Source organism: Diaporthe citri, assembly GCF_014595645.1.
Source record: "Diaporthe citri strain NFHF-8-4 chromosome Unknown scaffold_1, whole genome shotgun sequence".
Taxonomy (NCBI): Eukaryota; Fungi; Ascomycota; class Sordariomycetes; order Diaporthales; family Diaporthaceae; genus Diaporthe; species Diaporthe citri.
Genome location: NW_025064846.1, coordinates 2,641,490 through 2,665,005, shown reverse-complemented (window position 1 = coordinate 2,665,005; position 23,516 = coordinate 2,641,490). Strand labels below are relative to the sequence as shown.

At 57.4% G+C, this 23,516-nt stretch overlaps 9 protein-coding genes across 9 annotated transcripts; 6 read left to right on the top strand and 3 right to left on the bottom strand.

Moving 5' to 3' along the window:
• Nucleotides 1-1,165: 1,165 nt before the first annotated feature.
• Nucleotides 1,166-4,840, top strand: INS49_000686 (uncharacterized protein; the record flags this gene model as incomplete). Its single annotated transcript, XM_043161523.1, has 1 exon — nt 1,166-4,840. The coding sequence occupies one exon, from the start codon at nt 1,166-1,168 to the stop codon at nt 4,838-4,840; it is 3,675 nt and encodes a 1,224-aa protein (XP_043030029.1).
• A 669-nt stretch (nt 4,841-5,509) lies between these two features.
• On the top strand, nt 5,510-6,907 carry INS49_000685 (uncharacterized protein; the record flags this gene model as incomplete). The annotated part of the gene is made up of 1 exon (XM_043161522.1): nt 5,510-6,907. One exon carries the CDS (start codon nt 5,510-5,512, stop codon nt 6,905-6,907), a length of 1,398 nt encoding a protein of 465 aa, XP_043030028.1.
• A 204-nt stretch (nt 6,908-7,111) lies between these two features.
• On the bottom strand, nt 7,112-8,731 carry INS49_000684 (uncharacterized protein; the record flags this gene model as incomplete). The annotated part of the gene is made up of 2 exons (XM_043161521.1): nt 7,112-8,378; nt 8,439-8,731. The coding sequence occupies 2 exons, from the start codon at nt 8,729-8,731 to the stop codon at nt 7,112-7,114; spliced, it is 1,560 nt and encodes a 519-aa protein (XP_043030027.1).
• A 1,632-nt stretch (nt 8,732-10,363) lies between these two features.
• On the bottom strand, nt 10,364-11,914 carry INS49_000683 (uncharacterized protein; the record flags this gene model as incomplete). Its single annotated transcript, XM_043161520.1, has 1 exon — nt 10,364-11,914. The coding sequence occupies one exon, from the start codon at nt 11,912-11,914 to the stop codon at nt 10,364-10,366; it is 1,551 nt and encodes a 516-aa protein (XP_043030026.1).
• A 667-nt stretch (nt 11,915-12,581) lies between these two features.
• INS49_000682 (uncharacterized protein) lies at nt 12,582-14,046 on the top strand (the record flags this gene model as incomplete). Its single annotated transcript, XM_043161519.1, has 6 exons — nt 12,582-12,681; nt 12,755-12,838; nt 12,907-12,918; nt 12,972-13,068; nt 13,124-13,619; nt 13,705-14,046. 6 exons carry the CDS (start codon nt 12,582-12,584, stop codon nt 14,044-14,046), a joined length of 1,131 nt encoding a protein of 376 aa, XP_043030025.1.
• A 1,464-nt stretch (nt 14,047-15,510) lies between these two features.
• On the top strand, nt 15,511-17,297 carry INS49_000681 (uncharacterized protein; the record flags this gene model as incomplete). Its single annotated transcript, XM_043161518.1, has 6 exons — nt 15,511-15,704; nt 15,870-16,309; nt 16,366-16,720; nt 16,782-16,985; nt 17,038-17,179; nt 17,229-17,297. 6 exons carry the CDS (start codon nt 15,511-15,513, stop codon nt 17,295-17,297), a joined length of 1,404 nt encoding a protein of 467 aa, XP_043030024.1.
• A 924-nt stretch (nt 17,298-18,221) lies between these two features.
• INS49_000680 (uncharacterized protein) lies at nt 18,222-18,891 on the top strand (the record flags this gene model as incomplete). The annotated part of the gene is made up of 2 exons (XM_043161517.1): nt 18,222-18,491; nt 18,562-18,891. The coding sequence occupies 2 exons, from the start codon at nt 18,222-18,224 to the stop codon at nt 18,889-18,891; spliced, it is 600 nt and encodes a 199-aa protein (XP_043030023.1).
• A 1,538-nt stretch (nt 18,892-20,429) lies between these two features.
• INS49_000679 (uncharacterized protein) lies at nt 20,430-21,693 on the top strand (the record flags this gene model as incomplete). Its single annotated transcript, XM_043161516.1, has 3 exons — nt 20,430-20,958; nt 21,031-21,514; nt 21,576-21,693. 3 exons carry the CDS (start codon nt 20,430-20,432, stop codon nt 21,691-21,693), a joined length of 1,131 nt encoding a protein of 376 aa, XP_043030022.1.
• Nucleotides 21,694-21,961: 268 nt separating this feature from the next.
• INS49_000678 (uncharacterized protein) lies at nt 21,962-22,386 on the bottom strand (the record flags this gene model as incomplete). The annotated part of the gene is made up of 2 exons (XM_043161515.1): nt 21,962-22,121; nt 22,190-22,386. 2 exons carry the CDS (start codon nt 22,384-22,386, stop codon nt 21,962-21,964), a joined length of 357 nt encoding a protein of 118 aa, XP_043030021.1.
• Between the last annotated feature and the right edge of the window lie 1,130 nt (nt 22,387-23,516).

Sequence of the window (23,516 nt, the reverse complement as noted above, 5' to 3'; positions counted from 1 at the left end):
GTTTTGACTTTGACCACGACGCCGACATCATATTGTTCAACGTTCTGCTCATACTGCCATCACACGACAGCCACTTGCTTCCCAGGCCCCAAGCCCCAAGCTGCAGGCCAATCAATCCCGTCTCACTCGGCTCCGTCAAAACCTCGAGGCGCAGCATACACCCAGTTGTCACCCATCGTCATCCTCATTTCCGCCGCAACAACACGGCTCGGCTCGGCAACGGCAACGGCAACAGCAACAGCAATAGCTCCAGCACCGGCACCAGCACCGGCACCGGCAGCAACAGCAACAACAACAACAACAACAACAACAACACAACAAGGCACTACCACAAATTACAACGTCGACGACGATCCCTCTGCCCAGGCGCACACCTGATACATCACGTAGTGCCCCGCCCACTCCGATCCTCGCCCCGTGCCTCCTGCTCTTCCCTGTGCGTGCAGTCCTGTACGTCCTGTACGTCCGCCCATCTATTACGTGGGCGAAACATCCTCATTTGACCGACGGCCGAATCGACGCGAACAGATGTGCCTGGGTTTTGTGGGCTGACCCACCTTGCTGCTGTCCTCTCTGCACTCTTGAATTGGAAAAGCCCAGGCCTGGCTATACACAGCAATTCCGCCCTGCTGCCAGCATCGTGACCAGCCGCCCCTCGTGCCATCCCACCGCGTTCCCCCTGCTGCCCCTCGTCCACACAGCATCTGCGCTACCCTTGGCTCCACCCCGCCATGGTACATACAACTCGAACTCCCAGCCAGGCCCCCAAAACATCGTGACCCGTTTACTCTTACTTTCCTCGCCCAGCTGTGCGGTTGCCGCCAACCCTATATCTAGCACGGAGACTCCCACGGTCGCCGTCCGGGTTCAGACCGTCCAACAGCACCGGCACCGGCAGCAACCTCGACAACAGCACCCAACACCACACGCCGGGTCGACGTCCTGCCCCCACCAAGCTGTTCCATTGTCAACCATCCAGGCCTGATATAGGTCGTGGCCATGTCCAGATCGTATCGCCACCATCTTGACACCAATTGCCGCCAAAAGATGGTTCGGCCGCAGTGCGCTCCGCGATAGGACACGCCCTTCCTCTCGGCGCTGGAGCGAGGCATACCGTCTACCGAAACTGCACACTCCAACACTACCAATCTCAACACACCTCACCATGCTGGGCAAGCTGTTCAACCTGGGTGCTGCCCCGGGTGCTTCCAACCAAGCTCAGCCTCCTGCTTCCAGACAGGTCTCGTCGCTCGAGTCCGTGCAGGAAGACATCCACACCCGCTCTCTCCTGTTCCCAGACGCCCAGACTCTGTACCAGCACCAGAATGACCAGGTCTTCCCTATGTCCAGCGCCTCTGCGCTGCCCATGTCGACCTCGGTCGCCAACCCCTACGACCTCGACGGGGACCTCGAGATCGAGGGCCGTGACGTCCGCGTCATCATCATGCAGGACACCTCGAGCTCGTCTCCGGCCTCCCTGCTTTATGACAGCCAGCGCCCCCAGATGCCCCAGGAGCCTTCACCCACCGAACGGCCCCAGACCATGGCAGGCATGTCTCAGGCCCTCCCACAGGATCCCCGCCGGTTCCCATCTTCACAGCGCAAGACGAGCACCGGCCAGTCTTCCAAGCCTCTTGTCATCCAGCCCGGGAGCCCGCAGCCGCGCCAGAGCGCGTTCGACAGAAGGGCTTCCATGCATAGCCGGACCCAGAGCAAGGCCGAGACGGAGGCACAGAAGGCCTTACGGGAGTACAAACAGGAAATCGACACGTTCGCCGGATGCATCTTTGGCAACAACGAATTTCTAGCCTACAAGGGGACTTCAACCAAAGTCCATGTGGTCCCCTCGGACATACGGAACGACGTGCCGAGCTCGGGTTTCGGGGACGGCAGAGGCTCCATCGGCAGGTCTGCGACGAGGACAAGCAAGCTGTCCCAGTCGTTTTCTTCCGAGTCAGTGCCTCCGTTCAAGCCATCGGTTTCTTCGCCATTGCCTCGGTCCTCGGATCGGAAGAGAGTGCTCATCACGCGGCTCTTCCCAGTCAGTATTCCTGCCGACGATACCCTGACAGGCACTCCCAAGGGGCGCTTTGCCGAGGACAGTTCAGGATTCCCGTTCCCGCAGTCGAGTGACGAGGCAAAGGCGAAAGCCAAGAAGGCACAGCTGAAGCAGAAGAGGACACCAATGTATGCGGTGGCTCTCATCATCAGCCTGCCGCCAGGCGTGCCTCAAACTGCGCCGGCCAGCGCATCTCGGTCGGCTTTCCGCGGTCCGAGCTCCTACAACGAGCAACAGGATTCATTCCCGTCGTCTTACAACTCTGCACGGCGGTCCGGCTGGGCGACTGTGGGGCCAGGCTTTGGTGGCTTCGATGCGTTTGAGGCGGGCTTCAATATGGACTCGGAGGAACGCATTGACGCCATCACACGGCATTGGGATGTCATTATGCGCAGCCTCACGTCTCTACAGTCTACCGTCGCCACTGAGCTGTTCTCGTTGCTGAAGCAAGCAGACATCTCGTCGCCGAACCCTGTGCCAAACTCGGTCTCAAGCCACATCTCCCGCGTGCCCTCGAACGCCAGCCAGAAGCCGCCCAAAACAAACACCAAGTTCATCTCTCTTCTCCCCAACTGTCTGGCAGCTGACAGGCTGGTCAAGTCAGAGGTGGATGCTGCGAGAGCTCGGATCGTGTCCGGTCTACGGGCCACCAGAGTCGTCACCGGGCAGAACCGGTGGGGAATCTGGCGCGAAGAGGCTCGCTGGGTGGAGAGGTGGGCTGGTGGGCGAGACCAGGGCTTCTTCTTCTTCAACCTGCTCACGGGGTTCCTCTCGGTGCACACGGACTGGTTGCAGGCTCTAAGTCCCTCCAGATACCGCAGGCAATTCTCGGCCCTGCAAAAGCTCAAGGGCGACGATGACCTTTCGCTGCCGGCTCGAACTATCGTCATCTCGCAGGATCGGGTAGCCGCGCGAAGGCTCATCTTCCTGCTTTCCGCTTTTCTGCCCGCCAACCAGCAAATGTCGTCGATGCGGACACAGCGGCCGCAGACGTCGGCTTCTTTTGGGGGCTTTTCACAATCCCCACCATCATTCATTATTCCGCTGACCAAGGAGGAATCCTTGCGCCGCAAGATCAATCGCCGTGGCGCCTCGAGACATGCTTCGCACTCGCGCACCACAAGCACATACACAACCAGTACGAAAGGTTCCGTGCCGGCTCATCTAGCCCATCTCAGCATGGACAGTCAGCACGGACGCAGGGCGTCTGATGCCGCGTCCATCAGAACAAGCTTGCCTCTCCACGGCAGTGACACTGACAGCCGGAAGGCCAGCGCCGCCACAACGGCGACCGTCACGCAGGAGAACAGCACCATCATCCCTCATTTCGCGACTCAGAACACGGAATCGCAAGTCTATGGTCATGCTGACAGCAGCATGGCAGCAAACGATCTGAAGCGCTCTCTGAAGCGAGGGGACAGCGTGTGCAGTTCTGACACCCAGACGAGCTCGCGCTGGGGAAGCGTGATCAGCGGACTTTGGACTACGCGGCGGAGGGAGTCTTCGCTCAGCACGGCACCGAACCGAGATTCGCCAGGCAGTCGGGACAGCATACCCGTGTCGCCGAGGAAGCCAGCATCGAATCGAAGGAACTCTCTCGGGAGGATGGTGGAGGAAGCCGCTGCTTTGGATCCCATGTCGCAAGCCAGGACCAGAGACTCTCCCAGGGGAAAAGACGCTGGATCGCCGCAGACTCCGGACGCTGAAGCGGAGACCGGACAGAGGTCCCGTGCACCGATCCCAATGGAGAGGAAGCCAGATCCAAGTGGGGCTTTCGAGTCGCCGGTCAAGACGACGATCAACCCCGAGGACGGCGTCATCGACGTTGATGTCCCGTTCCCGGACTTTATCGCCTCCTTCGAAACCGCGGTAAGCTCGCCGTCGAGCAGCGGCTATCTGTCGACGCCGGGCCTCAACGGCCTGGAGTTGTTCGAGCAAGCATGTCGAGTCGCTTTCGACGGAGATGTGCCGATGAATGTGGCAGGATGGCTACAGCGGTACCACCCGGATTTCATATTGCAGGCCATCCCACCCCAGAACGACCTACTGGAGCAGGTGAAAGCGTCACTCCGGGCCGAGCCAACCCCATGCTCGGCCATGCTGGCTGAAGGCAACGAAGAGAAGTGGGTGGATGTCAGCTCGGCCCTCATCGCAGACAGCACCGACTTCTCGATCCGGCGCATACGCTACCGGCGCCTCATCAAGCCCAAGAGCGGCGCCGAGAGGACAACACCGCTGCTGTCCTCTTCTGTCAACACGATGAGCTCGACCAACATGACACCACTGATCTCGCCATATGAGCAGCACCTGCAGGAGGACTTCGTCGAGGAGCCAATCGTCACGCTAGATGACACCCTGATCGAGGCAGTCGAACGGGTGATTGCCCACGGCAGCGACGTCAGCAAGGACAGCTCGCAGTGCTCCTCGCGGTCGACGAGCAAGAGAAGGGAAAGCTTTGCTGATCTCCTCGCCGCGGCCGCCGCGAGCACGGCAACGTCAACTGCCGGCCTGGCTGCCCCCGAGTCGGAAGTGCTCGAGGGCACCCAGCCGCGGAAGGGCTCCCCTCAGCAGGGCGAGGTGCCGCGGGGAGAATGCAAGACTGTGGTTCTGTCTGCCCTGGAGAACATCGCGAGGGATGTCACGCAGAAGAAGAGCGAGGGGGAAGACCTGGGGCGGGCCACTAGCGGTGGCCCGCGCAGCCGGGAGAAGGAGAGCGTGCTGAGAGAAGCGGTGCGCTCGTGGGTTGAAGGCGTGGAGGCCAGCATAGAGGCCGGCCAGTAGATACGAGACGGCGAGGGTCAGAAGTGAAGAGCGAACGGCATGTTAGTTGTGGCTGGATCGGGGTTGATGTTTGAGGATGGTTTAATGATACCCAGAGGTTGGATGAGCGTGAGCTGTTCAACATTGCATTTCAAGAGGGACAGGCAGATAGCCATGTTTAGGAGAAGACTGTGAGAGAGTATGTGTGTGTGTGTGTGTGTCTGTGTGCCTGTGTGAGACGGAGGGAGAACTCCGCAATACTCTGCGGCAGAAACACGCGGACCCAGGCAACTGGCTCGATAGGAGGATGACAGCATGCCTGGCAAACCTGAATAATATGACAAGACACCATCTCAGCCACAGATTCGGTGATCTCTGATATGACACATCATGCACGGGCTGGGAAAGCTGTCGGGCTCTGGGTGACGGGCTGCCTTGGCTCCGCCCACACGCGGCGGGTTAAACCCCGATCCCCGACTTGGGGGCCATCTCATGGCCCAAGGCGGACCCGGTGGCGCTCACTCGGCTGCGGTCCTTTCTCCACCACAGTAGTATCCAGACATTATTGTTCACGAATTCCAATTTCTTGACCGGAGACCACGGCCGTGCCTCACTGAAAGCAAGCTTATCACACTTTTCCCGGCAGCAGGGAGACTTTCGTACAGGGCAAACCGACTTTCCGGGATCGCCATGATGCCTCGCCGGGGCAGAGACGACGTACCCCAACCGATCCTTCACCCCATAGCCTCGCATGCGACCTTTGACACGGCAGCACCGGCACCAACTCCACCAACGGCGCCACAGCCGCCTTCGGCCTCGGAGCAGCAGCAGCAGCAGCAGCATGGCGGGAAAACGTCAAGGTCGGAACCGCCGCCGCCGGACCAGCTCTCCTTCTCCTACCTCCGCTCCCGGAAACTAGAGCCCTACCTGCCGCCGCCCGTGGACGAGCACCACCCCCCACCCTCGCTCACACTCACCCACAACTTTGCGCACCCCCCACCCCCACCTCCCGGGCATCAACACCAGCATCAGCATCACCACCACCAGCATCACGCAGGGGCAGCGCAACAGCAAGCCTCGTCCCCAGAGTCCCCAGCACCCTCAGCCCACGACGACGACGAGGAGGAACAACAACAACAACAACGCCACCACCACCCCCATCACCACCATGAGGGAGACCACTCGGACCACGACGAGGGTGAGGAGGAGCACGACGACGACGAAGAAGAAGAAGAAGAAGAAGAAGAAGAAGAAGAAGAAGACCTCGACTGGAAGCCCCGCCCCTTCATAACCCTAACCTACGCGCAGTCCCTGGACTCGGCCATAGCGTCCTCCCCGGGCGCCCGCACCGCGCTGTCCGGCCCCGCGACAAAGGCCATGACGCACTTCCTGCGCAGCCGGCACGACGCGATCCTCGTGGGCGTGGGGACCGCCGCCGCCGACGACCCGGGGCTCAACTGCCGGCTCGAGGTCGAGATGAGCGGGGGCCACCAGCCGCGGCCCGTGGTGGTGGACCCGGCGGCGCGGTGGGAGGTGGGAGAGGGGAGCAAGGTCGTGCAGCTTGCGAGGGAGGGGAGGGGCCTTGGGCCTTGGGTGCTCTGTGCTGAGGGGGTTGTGCCTGACCCGGCGAGGGTGGCGGTGTTGGAGGGCGTTGGGGGGAGGTATATTGCTGTTGAGGGGGCGAAAAGGGCTGGGAGGGGTGGGGGGAAGGAAGGGGAGGGGAAGGAAGTAGGAGGGGATGAGGGAGAGGAGGAGGAGGAGGATGAGGATGAGGACGGGTCAAGACCGGTGTTAACGTGGGACAGCATCTTCGGCCTGCTGTGGGAGGAGGGCATCAACAGCGTCATGGTCGAGGGAGGGGCAACCGTCATCAACGACCTGCTGCTGCTGGCGAACGAGGGTCTTGACGTGGTGGACTCGGTCATCGTCACCATCGCCCCCGTGTGGCTGGGCGCCGGGGGCGTCACGGTCGCGCCGGAGAGGCCCGTCGACGCGCACATGCGGCGGGTGCCGGGCCCGAGGCTCACGGACGTCATGTGGAGCCAGATGGGCGACGACATGGTGCTCTGCGGGAGGATTATGCGGTAACTGGGGAAGAATCAAAATGATACATTGGTCGTGTGCTGGCTGCGTGTCTATGAATACCCGGTAGGGATGCAGCCTATGCCGCCAATGCTGTCTATGCTTACGTTGGTTGGTGTTGTCATTATTCATCATCACATCATTCAGAGCCCCCCAAGGGAGGTGTGGGGGGGGGGGGTTGTCCATTCCATGCACAATGCTCCTGCCCATTCACAACCGTCCCCTCCACCTGATCTCAAGCCACCGAAGAGGGAAATAGCACAACGCCGTGACCACAAACGCCGATTCGAACCCGATGTCCCCCGTCTTCTCGGCAATCGGCCCCGTGTACCACGCCTCCGCCATCCCGGGGACCACCAGCCCGAAGCTGATGATGCTCGCGAGCAGCGCGGGAATGCCGGTGGGCAGCTCCCTGCCCACATTCCAGATGGCGTGGTCGTACGAGGAGTATTTCATCCTCCGGAACACGACGAGCTCCCCGATGAGCACCGCGTCAAAGCAGCCGGCCCAGTACCCGATGAGGGCGAGGAAGTTCTCGAGGCTCTCCTCCCACTCGCGGGCGGCCTCGATGGAGCAGGGGATCATGACGGCGAAGGTGGCGACGATGAAGAAGAAGCGGTGCACGCGCGCAAAGAAGGGCACCAGCATCTGCAGGTTGAGCGCCACCGAGTACATGGAGATGGCGATGTTACCAATAACGCTGAGCGCCAGCAGCACCAGCACGAACTTGCCGAACCCGCCCGCCGGGGACAGCATCTCGGCCACCACGCCGCCGATCCCCAGGGACTCGTACGCGGCGCTCCACTCGGGCACGTTGGGCACCGCGCCGCCGATCGCGGCGCCCAGGATCAGCAGCGGCACCGACGGGGTGAATATCCCCAGGTAGTAGCTCGCGAAGACGACGGGCTTCCTGATGGCGCGCGGGTCGTGGTAGATGGAGTAGTCGGAGACGGTGCCGCCGAAGGTGAGGAAGTAGCCGGCGATGAGCCCGCCGTACGAGAGCACCTGCTGGACCGTGGCGGGCGGGACGTCCGACTGCAGGCGGAGCTTGGCCCCGCCGCAGCCGACGGCGATGACGATGGAGACGAGGTTGGGGATCCACGTCCAGGCGTTGAAGACGTGCAGGGCGCGGTAGCCCATGAGCGAGGCGGCGAAGCTGCAGAGGCACACCACCACGATGCCCACGTTGTCGCTGACGGCCGACGGGTTGACGGCCGCCAGCGCCTGCCCGCCCACGATGGCCGCCACGAGGGAGAACCCGATCACCGTCGCCGCGTTGAGCAGCAGCGGCACCGTCGCCAGGTACAGCCCGAACGAGTACCGCGCCTGCACCTGCTGCCGCAGCCCCGTCTGCGTGCCGCCTATGCCGAGGAACGAAGGCGGGATCACGGTGACGACCGAGAAGAAGAGGATCACCAGCGCCGCGTCGCGGAGGCTCATCCCGAAGGAGAGGGTCGCCAACATGCCGGTGGGTAGCCTGGGGAAAGTAATTAGCTAAGGCTCATAGCTTTCATGATTTGTAAGGTGCGTATATTACGGTAGAAGACACATCAGCGCGGTGAACATGACGGTGAAGAGGTTGTAGAACCGCCGGTCCGTCCTCTTCTCGATCGGCACCGGCTTGATGCCGTTCTCCTCGACGCCGACGTCGAGGATCCTCTGGTACCACTTTGGGTTCTTCTCCGGATGGCTCTCGTAGACCTCGCCATCGTCGACCTTGAGCATCGAGACCAGCTTCCCGTGGCGCTGGTACTGGCCGTGCCCCTCGACCGTGCCATGCTTCTCGACGTCGCTGGCGTCCCCTGGGACGCCGGCCACTGCGGACGACATTTTCTTTCTCTTCCCTGTCTTGAGGGTGGGAGGGAGTAAGTAAGTCTGAGTCACAGGAGCGAAGCCCATAAGTGAGCGCCCAGCTAGACTAGATAGATACATGTACGTGCGTGGTTGTGGGTCCCCACCAGACTGCGTGGCGAGTGAGCAAGCAGACCCCGAGCAGTGTCGAAATTTTCGGGTAGATCTCGAAGCTGGCCACACCGCGGAAAGACGGGCCTCGTGGACCAATGTCTGCTTTATCGGGCCAATGGAGCCTCATCCGCTGGGTTCTGGGCGTCCGAAAGTAGAAATAGAAATCCAATGGCATATGCATAGGATTACTGAACTGTCAGGACGTGTCTGACCATCTCTTGCGAGCCGCAGTGGCGCCAATCGGCTCTCGGTGTACGGTAGTGTCAAGGTGGATAGTCGCCCCTAGTGATGCCGTAAGTCGGAGTCGACGGTCCGGCTCTTCTGTCTCGTCGAGGATTCGCTGAGGCGGCAGCCAGTGTTGTGTAGTAAAAGTGTAATTTCTAGGTAAGCACTCCATGAAAAGGTTCGCTATCCCTGGAAGCGCAAGGGATGGATGGAGGGCTAAAGCTTGAACAACGGCGACGGGAGAAGCCGAGACTACACTTCCAGACAGAAGGGGACGAAGCGGGACTGCTAAGTGCCATGGTTCCCTCTTGCTCTCTTTTTGGCGCCAGCCGTGGCTTTGAGCAGCGCGGAAACGACACCAGATACAGTCACTTCACCGTTTGCTAAGCCATGACCAATATCAGCCACGTTAGTATTGCAACACCACGATTCAATCCAGACATATCCGAGTCGTGGCCCTCGCGCTATTCGGCAGCTCTAGTCAGCTGTATCGCCTCCCTGTCTAGCTGTATGAAGCTCCTCAATCTTTACTCGCCGATGTCTGGGCCAAGGGGGGAGACCACCAAGACTTTCTCGTCGGGGTAGCATCCTGATGAACACCAGAAGTCCCCGGGGGAGGCAGTCAGTCATGTCGTGTTGGAACAGGCTGATGTCAGTTTGGGGTCCAAACTGCCGGTCCTAAATTCAAACGATCCCAAATGGGTGTCCGGTCCAATTGGCTTTCACCGATCTGCCCAGGTGCATCTTTACAGGTCGTCCTAGGTGCCTAGGTCGCAGCTGGGCCTGTGGTGCGGGCGGTGACTGGGCACGATTCGAAGTTTAAATTTGTTCTGCAGCTGTTCTAGAAGAATGACGGGTGGCGTGTGACTGGCGCGACCGCAGGTTTATATTAGTCTACCGCTTTTCGCATGTCTCAACAGACAACGATGGGACTAGAATCCACCTAGACACCGTTCTGTCTTGTCGCACCGAATGTGGTAGTATTAATGAATTTACTGCAGTATAGATCCTGCAACTGATCGTTTCGCGTTGAACAATAATACGCCCTAGAAGCCTTGCAAAGGCTTCAAATTGCGCATGCTCGTATCTTGGGCATGGCCATCTGGACTCACATTACACATACTGCGCAATTGCGGTGCAGGCACTGCCCATTCCACCGAATGCCTTGACTCATGATCAGACAGATTACCCTTCCAGCACGCTCGAGGTGTTCGACGTACTAACACCTGGGCGGTCCCAACTCTAAATGCTCGGTGGTCAAGATAACGGCCGTTACGAATCCTTGTCTTGGGACTCATCAGCCTTTTCGGCCTCTTTGTCGGTCGCTTCTTGCTGAGCGTCCTCCTCAGGCTTGGTCGGGGATGGCTCATGATTTTGATCCGCAGCCTGCTCCGTAGCAAAATCTTGTCTGCTGGTTGTTGCGAGATCGCCCGCGCTCTCGGTAGAGCTTGGCTCCTCCGATTCTTCAGGCGCGCTAGCCTGGACCTCTTCCTCATCTTGAGCACTACTTTGAGCCGCAGCATCCGCGGCCTCTGCGTCATCGGTGTTACTCGATGCCTCTTCTTGTTGCGCAGGCTCAGAAGGTTCATCGGCCTTTGGGTCGGCTGCAGAGAGGCTCGGCTCCGCGTCAGACTTGGGTTCATCCTGGGACGCTGGAGTTTCTTCTTCCTCCGCAGCCTTCTCATTTAGCCCCTCCATCATGCCATGCTCGACAATGACGGGTACCTCTGTCCCCTCAGACTCTTCTACCACAGTCTCAGGTGTCGAGATGCGCATTTCCCTGAGCCTGCCGGAGACATCTGCGCTGTCGTCCTCATCTGCCTCCATCACTGTCGTCACAGCGCTCCCCGTCGACGGGCTACTTCTTATGTGCCGTCGAGTGTTGGTTCTTCCCGCTGGTAGAAAGTTGTCCTCGTCAGAATGCTGCTGGATTGTAGGTGTTTGCAGCTGTGACTGCTCCTTCTTGGTTCCCCTATCCGTAGACTCGGCAGCAGCCGCGGCGCTCTCCAGGCCTTCTGCCTCAGGGGGCAGTTTGTAGTTCTCAGCTGGTAATGTATCAAACATGTCGCAAACTGTCTTGAAGAAGACATATAAGCCGGTCTGCCCCTCTACAGACCAGAAGACGCCCCTGTGTTGGAACCACGCGTGGGCAAAGATACGGTGGAGGCGTCGGAAAACGTTGACGAGGTTCTTGACCGCGGTGTTCTTGTCGTGCCCAGAGCCGTCTCCACCAGACAACGCTACAAAGCGCGAGGGAAACACCTTGGGGTTCGTCACGACGTTGGCTGCCCAGTCGAGGGTGTGGCAACAGTAATCTATGGCGCAGCACGACTTGGGTTGCTCATGCACTGCGCACAGGAACTGCCATTCCGAAGCGCGCATCTCCGGGCACGTGTTGAAGCTGCAAGGAGGAGTGTCAAAGAGGAAGCCGACGATCAGGCTGTTGCATTGTGCGACGAGGAATCGACACAGCTCGTACAGCCACAGCGTCTTGTCAGTCGATTGTGGGGGTGTCGCCAGCAGAGTGGCGATCTCTCGGGTGATGGGTCGCGTGTTGTTGGCGGTGTGATAGTAGTGGAGGGCGGCCAGATGCTCTTGGAGCTGGAACGCGGAATCGAGCTCGTTCAAGGGCACAAGTGGTGGGCCGGCGGCCATGTCGGCGCTCTTGGTGCCAGGATGTATGCGTCTTCGCGAGTTGGCGTTGAGGATTGTCTGCTCCATCTGCTGCGACTCTTGATCTGCGGGTAAGCCTGGAGATTTGGGCCCGATCTGGATCTCGGCCGGGGGAGGAGGGCTAGGGAGACGAGGCGACATGGTAGCCATCTTGACACGGCTCCCGGCTGGGTGAAGCAACAAGACGCGACCGAATAAGAGAAAGGTGGCTTGAAGACAACCGATCGCGAGACGTCAGCCGATGGGAAACCGAGATTTGTTTTGGCCGTTCTCCCTGACCTCAAATGCACCACGATCGATGGATACCTGGGCCGTCTGCAGCAGATACGGGAGTTGTCAACTGTCAGAGGTGAGGCTCCACAGATGCGAATGTGAAGTTGTTGTCGATCGAAGACAGAGCTGCAGACTGCCTGCGGCTCAATCAAGCGAAGGTGGGCCCAGGCCTTTTTGGAGCTTCGAGTTCTCGGGTCTCACAGCGCGGAAGGTCTGGCACGCTGGATTCGCCTTAGCTAAGCGCGCTTACCCCTGACGCAAGCTTTATCGATAATGTCGCGTGGGCCGGCTAAGCTTTGGGCTCCGGGCTGGCTACAGTGGGGTTGCCATGACATAACATGACAGTGGGCATTTTGTCACTGCTTTACGACCAAGCCTTTGCGGATTTGTACCTGTCAAGAGCAGGGCGCTGCAAAACCCGGTAAATACCGACCAAATTTGAGAGCCTCTCACACTTACGAGTCAACAGTAACCTCTCCTTGCACGACACTTTCTCGTCCAGGAAATTTGCCCTTAACCCTCTTTCTTCAACGCAACAGATATCATGGACTGGGACGATGACGCGCCTCCCGACCTTGTTGAAACTGCTCATGCTTTGATAGAGGAAGAGGTCACTGTCAAAGTTCCCATAACAATAGTCACCGGTATTCACTGATGGGCCACAAGACCTTTTCGCCGGCGGGACTGGATAGCATCGGCTGACCTCATCGGCCGTAGGATATTTGGGAGCGGGCAAGACAACACTCCTGAACTATATCTTGACAGCTCAACATGGCAAGAAAATTGCCGTCATAATGAATGGTCTGAGAGATTCACGGCGCCGTGCCGATATATCCTATTTGTGAACAAGTTGCTGACACGAAGTGTAGAATTCGGAGACTGTATGTGCTCACCAAATCGCGTGTTGTTGAACTCATATTGACCAGTCGTCTAGCGTTGGACATTGAGAAGTCACTCACTGTCAACAAAGATGGCGAGTCTGTAGAGGAGTGGCTAGAGGTTGGAAATGGCTGCATCTGCTGCTCGGTCAAGTAAGTCAGCAGTTACAGCATAGATGAGAGTGGTCCCATCTCACAAGGCGAACAGGGACACCGGGGTCAATGCGATTGAGAGCTTGATGGCGAAGCAAGGAAAGTTCGACTACATCCTGCTCGAGACGACTGGTCTAGCAGATCCCGGGAACTTGGCGCCCCTGTTCTGGGTCGACGAAGGACTCGCCAGCACAATCTACCTCGACGGCATCGTCACCCTGGTCGATGCCAAGAACATTCTCAAGAGCCTCGATGACCCTGCGGGCAAGGTCGACGGCCACGACGAGAGCGACCATCACGGCCCTGTCATGACGACGGCTCATGTCCAAATCTCCCATGCCGACGTCATCGTGATCAACAAGACGGACCTTGTGAGTGAGCAGGAGCTTCAAGCTGTCCAGGACAGGATCAGGTCCATAAATGGGCTCGCAAAGATCCATATCACCAAGGAGAGCGCTGTCCCTCGGCTGGAGGGATTCCTGCTCGATCTCCACGCTTACGAAAACGTCGTGGAGCTTGACAACTCCAAGGGACATAGTCATCTCGATTCAGTCAGTCATTTCTCACCATTTTCCCCAACGACTTTGCTGCTGCACACCACGATATTTGTCTGAAACCCTCGCTGATACCTTGAAGACCATATCAACAATATCCATACCACTCCCGGTGCTCGATACACAGCAGGTGGGCAGGGTAGATGCGTGGCTGCGGTCAGTTCTCTGGGAAAGCGTACTGCCGAATGACAGCGATGAGCACAAGGAGCCTTTCGAGATACACCGTCTCAAGGGACGCCTGGTGATACAAAACGGTGGGACAAAGATAATACAAGGTGTCAGAGAGCTATTTGAGATCTTCGATGGTCCGTCTGGGGACCATGAAGGCGCGAGTGAGTCAGGCAAGGTAGTCCTCATCGGCCGCCATGTAACAGACTTCAATTTCCAGACGAGTCTCCTGGCAGCTATTGCCCAACCTGAATGAAAAGAGCTTTCTGGGTGCCAATGATTAATTCAAACATATTGAGATACGTGATAATTTCCCTGCTTCCGCAAATGTTGGAAGTCATGAAATTTGTGCAACTGAAGAATTTATGAGAAAGGCAGTAATGAGTCGAGAAGATGCCGTGGAGGTGAGGCTGCAGTCCACCTGAGCGGATCTGCGGAGCCATCACTCAAAGAGCCTAGCGCATCACCAGCACCCTTGTTTCCCCAATCTAAAGGCCTGAAGGTGCCTTCCCTGGTGGGGGGTGACTGGATACCCGGGCACTGAGTGAAGAGTCCGTGCGCTTGCTCTGCATGGTCTGCGGCGGGAACTTCTTTGCTGGAGTTCGTCCTGGGCCTCCTGGTAGAGGCAACCTCAACTGCACTCTACCAACTCCGCGACGAACCTCACCCATCCCACACCAGCCCCAGCGCGATATCCGAAACACACATTCCCCGACAATAGACACACACTGCGATCCCTACAAGCATCTATTTCCACATAAGCCGTTGGGAGGACATTAGGAAAGAGCTGGCAACCATGAATAGGACAGGTACGATGATAGCGAACTGCCTTTGCACCCACTCGGTGCCGGACCCTCTGTCCCTGTGCTCAACAAAATCTGGAACTTGGACCAAGTCAGGAGCATCCCGTCCCATTGGGACGCCGCTGCTATGTGCTTGACCCTGTCAGGAACTACGTTCACCTGTTCTGGTCGTTGGGAGACAGCTGGCCTCTGGTGTTGCGCCCAAATGGAGAAGCTGCGATATCCTTGGTCCATGGCCGTTTCCAGTCAGCTTTATCTCGTTGGCTTTGGAACCCATGGATCATGGAAATGTTGCTCCAGATGTTCTGACCCCTGGGATGAGACTACATCTGTCTGCGCACTGCATCGCATCCAACCGCGTCGTGTCGCATTGCGTGCGTCAATGGTCAAACAGACAGCTAACAAAGGTCGTGTTGGTTAGGTACAGTTCCTCAATCGATGAGAGGGATGCCAGGCGGCTTTGGTGGAGGTCAACAATCACAACATGCAGGAAGGGCTGGTGGAAACAGGTTACCGAATGGAAAGCTGGGTAAGGGACAAAGGCCCTCAGGTTGTGCCTCACAGTGGTGCTGATGTCTGCAGCAATACCAGTGAATAACGCGTCTGGCTGGGCTTTCGGAGGAGTTGGTCCTATGAGTTCAGGAGGCATCCAAAATCCCACAAGGCAGCTGGGAGGGAGTGCAACTTTTGCCCAAAGCTTAAGCGGCTCGACACCTGCCACACCACTCGACCTGTCGTAGGTGCAACCACCAACGCCCCACCGCCTTTCCTTCTGTACCAGCTGTAGGGCTCTCAGTCCATGGCTGTTCTTTCCTTTACTAGTGTCGCTTCACTTGCCGGGGTCCCTGCTTTTCTTCCCCCCTCGCATAATGACGCTCCCATCTACCTTCAAGCCAAAGTTGGTGACAAGGTTGAAGATGTCAGCCCCTCCACCAGCACCAGCAACATCAGGCCCGCCTGACACGATGTGGTCTCGCATTGTTTCGGGTGATGCCAAGAAGATCGAGGCCAAGGAGAAGAGCGAAGCCAAGGGAAAAGGCAAATCGAAGCAGGATGGCAACGTCTGGTCTCAACGAGCTTCTGGAGATCTCAGCTCAGGCGGCGACCAAGGGTACCATTGAACTCCTCAAACTCATCCCCACAAACAAAACAACGCACAAACACACACATGCGCGCACATGTACCAACCCATAACCTGCCATCTTGCTTCTTCTCACTCACGCGAGCACAAACGCGATCAGGTTTGCTACAGGAAATACTGACATTCCCATCACAGGGAATTTCCGCAACTGAGCAACAATGCACCGTTCGCGGGAGCCGCAAATCAGGGTCTTTGGGCAGGACAAGCTGCCAGGAACCTTGGAGGGCCTGGAAACGGCCCCAGAACCCCGGCTTCTGCTATGCCTCAAGCCCAACAAGACGACCTGTTTTCTCCCTCGTCTAGACTTCCGTCTAGTCAGAACTCATTTCGATTTGGTAGCCAGGCTAGTATCGGCCAGGCGCAACAACCCCAGCCCAGTGGCGGTGACGAGTTTCCACCACTGAATAGGAACGGCAACGGTGAAATTGGTCAAGATCGAGTTGCAAGTCTCATGTCGGGGCTGAATCTGGGCTCTCAGGGGCAAGTCGCGTCGACACAGGCCAGGGGCTCTGGCAACGGACTTCTCAATGCGGTTACGGCAAACACTCGTGCCTCTGAGGCCCGATCGCCAGTTGGTACGGTTGATTCCGAACTCCGACTTCCCTTCCACATCTCACTGAACTCCCTGCAGGTACTCGACCATCAGAAGGACGGTCCTCGATCACTGAGGATGATGCGCGACAGAAGTCCGCATTCCGTGAGGATGGCGCTGCCCCCCAACCGCCCCTCTCGGACGGACCCAGTCAATCTACTGAATCCCGGAACCCTCTCCGTGCTATTGGCAACGACGCCTCAAGCGGCAAGGGTGTTGAGCCACCCGCTGAAACTTCGACCTCCACAGCTCAAGAGCCTCTTGCTGGCATGTCAGAAGCAGACAAATGGGGCATAAAGGGCCTATTGACGCTGATGGCGAAATACCCTTCCTACCACGCCCTAGTCCACGGTCTGAATCCTGCGGAATTGGGTCTTGATCTGAGCAGCGAGGCGTGAGTATCACCATCTCCTTGGTTCCAGGAGACTCTGTGGACTAACATGATACCATGACAGTCGCATTACCGAACAGACTTTCTCGCTCACCAGCCACGAACCACCAAAGCCACCACAGCCAAAGTTCAGCCTTCCAGAGTGCTATACTGTCCGGAACACGCAGCCCATTGAGCAGAAAATGCCAAACTTCACCGAGGAGACCCTGCTTTACATGTTCTACTCTAGCCCGCAGGACAAGCACCAGTACCTGGCGGCACAGCAACTGTAAACCTGCCTTGAGTCTGCCTTCTCGTCATCTTCGCTAACGTGTGTGCAGGTACCAGCGCGGTTGGCGTTGGCACAAAGATCTTCGTGTGTGGCTGACAAAGGATGTGGAGATGCAGCCAGTAGCGGTCAGCCCAGAAGCTGAGCGAGGATATTACGTGATCTGGAACGCCGAGACTTGGGCGAGGATGAGGGTAAGTTCTGTCGCATACGTGCTGTGATCTTGTGCTGACCCCATCGCAGCAAGAGCTCACCCTCTATTACGCGGACCTCGAGACCTTCCCCGAACTCCCTCCAGGGCCTCATTCCTAGGGGCCAAAATGTGGGCCTAACGGTGTTCCCGGAATGTCCTCGCGGTCCTGAGTGCGATGCACAACGAACGACTTTGTTTCACGCACTGTACCTACTTATGCTTCAGACCAGTGCCACATGATGGCAGTTCTACAGGGTATTCTTTCTGGCCAACTGGACATCTTCTCAAAAGCAGGCAGAAGGGCTGACGGATGATTTCATGTTCTGGTAACCTGCATTTGCAAAGGCGTATCTCGTAGGGGGCTACGATATGTGTCTTCGGAGGGTCGGTCCCCAGGCTAGGACGAACAGGCTTTAAGGAATTTGGGTCTTGAAAATGCTCTTGCCAACAGGGTTCTCTGGCAGGAAATAATGAAACGAAGAGAGTATTTCTCGTGGACATGAACAAGTCCTTTGCCGATCACTTTGACTGAAATTGAGTTGATGCTTTGTGCAGATGTGTGATGACAGGCGGATTCGCATCCAAGTTGGAACTCCGTTCTCCTTGAACCCGAACCCTGCCAAGCATGGTATGACATGGGGACGGCCCCACAGAGCTAAAGTACCTAGGTATGCACCTCCACCAAGCTATCGGGCCCGAAAGCTGTTCTGTCGCGCCTGGCTCCAGCGTCATCTCCACCATCATTGCCGTCTCACGGAACCGAAGGCTTCGAGCTCAGCATCCTTCCTCGTGTCGATACCACCACCGGAAGGTCACTGGGTAGCCAGTGATATCCTACTCGATCTATGAACTAGATCCCACAGAGAGTACCAACGACTCGCAGCGGCCGCGTATCGGAACGAGCACGGGCAACCTGGGCCACGTGTGTGCACCCGACCAGAACCAGGTGTCTCCTCGAAAGGTGACCAAGCGATCGAAGTCGGCGTTAATTCCCCGTTCGGGTTGTCGAGGGGTCCAAGGACCAAAGCAATTGCAAAGCAAACATGGCCAACGATCAGATCAACCTGCCATCGCTGGTGGTGATACTCGTCCTGTCGGGTCTGATCGTACGGTACCTATTCTTCTCGTCGCCGCCCGGGAACCAGCAGCCGCGCGACTCTCTCTCGCAGATGAGGCAGCGCGAGGCCGCCGTCGAGAGGATACAGCAGATGTTCCCGCAGGTGGACCGGAGGACCATCCTATGGGACCTACAGCGCAACGGGGGCAGCATCGCGGCTACGACGGAGAAGATACTCTCCGGGAGGATGGAGACGGTAAGTGCTATGGACTCCGTTTCCCTGACGGAGGGATTTAAATTGCGAACAAATCTGACCCCTTGTCCAGCCACCGATCACCTTCCAGCCCCCGCCCCCACCGGGCTCCAACGGAGCGTCGTCGTCAGCATCGCAGCCAGGCTCCCGGAAACCAGCGGAAAAGCCGGCGCAACCGAATTTGATCCAGAGGTACAACCTGGAAGACAAGGTCAAGCAGCAGCAGCAGGGGGGGGATGAGTCATCTGGGGACGCAGCCGGCAAGAAGGCATGGAGCAATAGCAAGGACGAGCGGCAGTCGCTGCTGCAGAAGAGACGGGACGAGATGATCCTGGCTGCGAGACGGAAGATGGAGGCCAAGATCGCGGCCGAGAAGGCCGCGTCGGCGACCGGGTCCCAGTAGGGGGAGAAAACGGTAGTGATGGGACGGGGCATGGGTGCGTGGGATGTGCGGTATTTCCAACTCGAAAACGTCACGCATTTTGCTACACTGATCGCGCGGCGAGGCGTAACGGTTACTAGGATCGACAAACAGGTTTGCAGGGCGAATGGATTCTGTTCTGGACATTCGTTGTACCTTGCGGCATTGGGCGGGGACAGGGTCATATGTCTCTGTCGTCTGTATCACTACGGGGGCGAAGGGGGGGGGACAGGCTACGTCGAGATGCATTCCTGAACACTCGGATCTGCTTAGCTGTTATCGGAGTCACCTGGGCAACTGACTGGCGGTGGTTGGGTCAACTCTCTAGTAGTCTGCACAGTACATGGAACCTCTCAGCTTGTCAACAGAACTAGACTAGTAACAGCAACCAGCCCACCTCATCGCGCCAGCTGGTGGTGGACACTGCAAACGGAAGCCGATCTCACGCAGAAAATGTGCGCGAGTGCAGGTGGTCTGTGGTGGGTGCATGACCTAGTCCCAAGGCCTCATCAGAAGAAGAAAGGAAAATATCGTCAACATTAAAGTCAAAATCCCGTCCATGTCGTCCGAAGAGGCAGACCCACGTGCCCCCTTGGCCGTCAGGGGGCTCTTTGAGCCTCGAGCCCAGCGGCCCGCCGAAATACGATGGTGCCCCGCTATGATGCTGCAGCCGAGATAAGGAAAACTGGGTCACAGCAACAGCGAAAACAGGTGGATAGCTTTTTAGGAGGCTGCATTCCATCCCAATCCCATGCCCGGGGGACCCCCATTTTCACATGCTTCCTGTACTCAGCTTGCGTGCTGCTCGCCCGCCACTGCCCGCGCAGGGGTCTGGCTTGTAGACATCTGACACCAGTTCGACCACGCAAACAAAAGACAAAATAGACTGGACAGGGAGAGAAGACAAAAAAAAAAAAAAAAAAAAAAAAAGAGTCTCAAGGGCCTGACATGGGCACAGGCCGGCACCAATCATGCGTTAATTTCCAGAGACTCTGCAGTCCCTCTCACGCAACTGCATTCACCATTTGTCTGACGTCCCACGGACACACGCACGCACATGCAGGTGCACTGCGCTGCGCTGCACTTACATAGCTACTCTGCACGCCTGCTAACAAGGTCCGCCTAGGTTGGGGATTGCCCAGTCCGGGCCGCAGCTAGTGAGGCACTACCTTCGTCTCAACGGTTTTCTCTGCCTCATCTCATCCCGCCGAATCCGTCCTCACTTCTCATCTGCCTCCTCCTTCTATTCCGCTCTCTTCTCTGGTGATCCCCTTGATGCCGTGTCACATGTTGGCTGGTGATACGAGACACCCCCAGGGCCTGGTCGAGATTATTCCGGCCATCTAATTGAAGTCAGGGGCCCGTTCTTGCCGGTCAGTGACCATGTTGGGTCCGCCTCCCGAGCCATAGACGTTACTCCCACGCGGCGCCTCAAAGTGACCTTGATGGTCGACGGATTGGTCCACAACACCCGCAAACCTTGATTATATCTATCTAGTGTCTCGAGCTGCAGTGACACCATGCATCGACTACCGCAACCTGTTCCTGTCTCCGGCAGGGACGACCTCGAATTTGACCGTGCCCAGCAGGCGGCGCCCACCATCACCACACACCACCACCGCAACTTTGCTCCCATGGCCTTCGAGTCCTCAGACCCCGAGGCCACCTCTCTCACCTCCCTGTCAGACATCATCGACAACCTGCCATCCGCCGTCAAGAGCAGCCTCGGGCCCCTCAACACCATACGCCGCTCTGTGAGCATCCGCGGCTGGGCCTCGTACTTTTATGAGATCTCGTCAAACACAATGGGTGCCACCGCGTCCCACCTCGAGGGGCCCTCCGCCGGCGCCGCCTCGCACCGCACCACCGTCGTGTCCAGGACCACTAGTACCACCGCAGTCGAGATGCAGCAGCACAGCAACCGCGGCGAGAAGCGCGTGGCCGTCCCGGCGCATGCGCAGGCACACACACATAGGCGGCAGCCGGAACCGCCGATCTACGAGGAGCCAGACCAGAACTTTGGCATAAATCGGTTCTGCGGCCTACAGGGTAAGAACTCTATTTTCTTTCCACTCACCTCAACAGCATTATGCATGAGGGAGGCTGACTTGCGAAATATAGGCCAGCTGCTGGTCAACAACGCTCTGTCGGAGGGCAGGCCATCGACGGTACACGGCCACCCGGCCGCCGGCAGGATCGACCGCAAGGCGTACGTCCAGGGCGTCGCCTGGCTGGTCCACGGCTTGCCGGACGACCTCGACAAGCACGAGAGGACGGAGCTGATACGGGCCATGCCGCCGGCCCTGCTGGAGGAGGCCCACAGGACGCCGGTGTCCCAGCAGCCAGCGACCCCGAGGCCGCCCTACCCGCCCTCGTCGTCTTCAGTCTATGGGTATTTCGGAGGCGGCAGCGCCGGTGGCGTCGGCGGCGTGGGCGACGCGGGGTTGGCGCTCGCGCAGAGGTTCGCGCGCGCGATCGTCGTGCAGCTGCTGGTGCCTCTGCACATGCTGTGGGCGTACGTAGTACTCCTGCTGGGCCGGGCGGTCCAGCTCGAGCGCGAGTACAAGGTCGCGGAGCAGGTTGTGAAGCACTCGGGCGAGCTAGGGTACGGTGTGGGGCGGGGAGGGGTCAAGCTATCCGGTGTGATATATAACCACGGCGGCCAGGGTCGGACACCTTGTCACCAACGTCGTGGCTTACACCGCCGACGGACTCGTCAAGGGGATCAGTGATGGGATACGCGAGGCGAGGACGGAGAGGAGACGGGTTGATGGGGAGGACTAAGCCCCCTCTCCTCTTTCTTGCGGGGAAGTTCTGGGTTCGGTTTGCATAGAGGCGGGTGGGCTGCTTGCTTTTCTATCTGCGTTGATATATTTTGCTTCATACTTAATAGAATTCCGCATAGAAGCGAAGAGGCCGTTTCACGGAGAGAAGTAATTCCACACCCTCCCCAAATTGTGTCTCATCCTCTGTCAGAAAGAGCCGTTAGCCAGGCCAATGCCGAGACCCGGCGCGGGCTGTACGCTCGACTGGATCTTCAGCTTCTGGTCAATCACCCTGTGCTCCCAGTACACGGGCAGATAACGCTCGACGGGTTGCACGTCGCCCTCCACAGCACCGAGTTCTCGCACCACCGACGCGCCGGGTCGTCCTCCCTGAAGACGAAGAAGAACTTGTCCAGGGACGAGGCGTCTGCCTCCTTGACCTTGGCCCTGCGGAGACTCATAGGCAGCCGCAGGCTCACGGCCTGCCAATAGTCGGGAGCGTTGTTCTCGATCACCCGCGCGTTCCGTCTTGGCCCAGCCGTGGTGCTCGCTGCCGTTTGACGCAGTCCCTGAACGCGTGTGCCGACGAGGCGTGCGCGAACTCGATCGGCAGGGCTTGGTCGAGGCCGATAGCCGTGGAGATGGAGATGGGGATGGCGTGCCTCATATAGGGGTCACACATTTTCCCCGGGGAGAGTGGGCCATGCAGCATCTTGAATGCGCTCTTTCGCTCGTGTCCACTGTCTGTGGAAACGATTATGTCAACTTGGTGTCCGTTAGGTTTTTCTGGACTGTGCAAAGTCTTCTTTCCGCAACGACTTCATGTCAACCTGTCTGGCCATCCGTAACTCCGCAACCAGAACTCAGTCGTTGAGAAGGCCCCTTCTGAGTTGATCTCCATCATACAGAATTGCTCACGGAAGCCTCTGGTCCATGGTAATTCAATGAGTTCTCGATACTCCATGATCAAGGATTGTGTTCCTGTAAGTCCTGATGAGCTAGAGATTCAAGGAACGTACAATGCTGCCGTTGCCGATAATTATATTGGCAGAGTCTAGAAGCATTGAAACCTATGATGAAGCTCACTCATGAAGGCTTCTGTTCAGTGATTGTTTTTGGGCAATGCAGAAAGATAAAATAGTACAAAGCCTCCAACTTGAGCCAAAAACATGTAGAATTGCGCCTCGCACCAGATAAATTTGAGCCCCAGGACCAATTGTGGTCCATTGGGACCTTGAGAGGACTGAAGAGTACTACTAGACACAACTCAGTTGCTTTCATCGGTTGTAAATTAGGTTTCACAAGGAATTGGTATCGTTATGAAAACCGCTAGAGCTGGCATCCTCGGCCAGTTGCATGCCAGTGCTGCTTCACATCAAATATCGAGTGTTCTTGCTTCTATGTATCAATTCGGCTGGGGTATTTCTATGCGGATGGATCCTTTCATACATGAACACGCAGCATATTATAGTGCTACGACATTTCACATGCTATTAAGTGGTCAGTTCAGAAAATGAAATATCAACTAGACTGTATTTAACTCATGGTAGCGATTTCCGTAGGTCTAAAGGCACCTCAGTTGTTACACGCACATCCCTAACCCTGGTTTGCAACTACTTTCTAGAATGCTTAAATAGCTAAATTTCTTTTATTTCCTCCTTTTAAACTACTCTTAGGAGATAAATGCTTTTATAATTATACTTTTAAACCCCTTATAATACTTATAGCCTTTTATAATTATAAGCTTAGTTTATATAAAATGATCTTTCCTTTTTATAAGCTGTAAATAAGTTATATAAAGCGTGTTTTAATTATATTTATTTTATATTATTTATTTCCTTT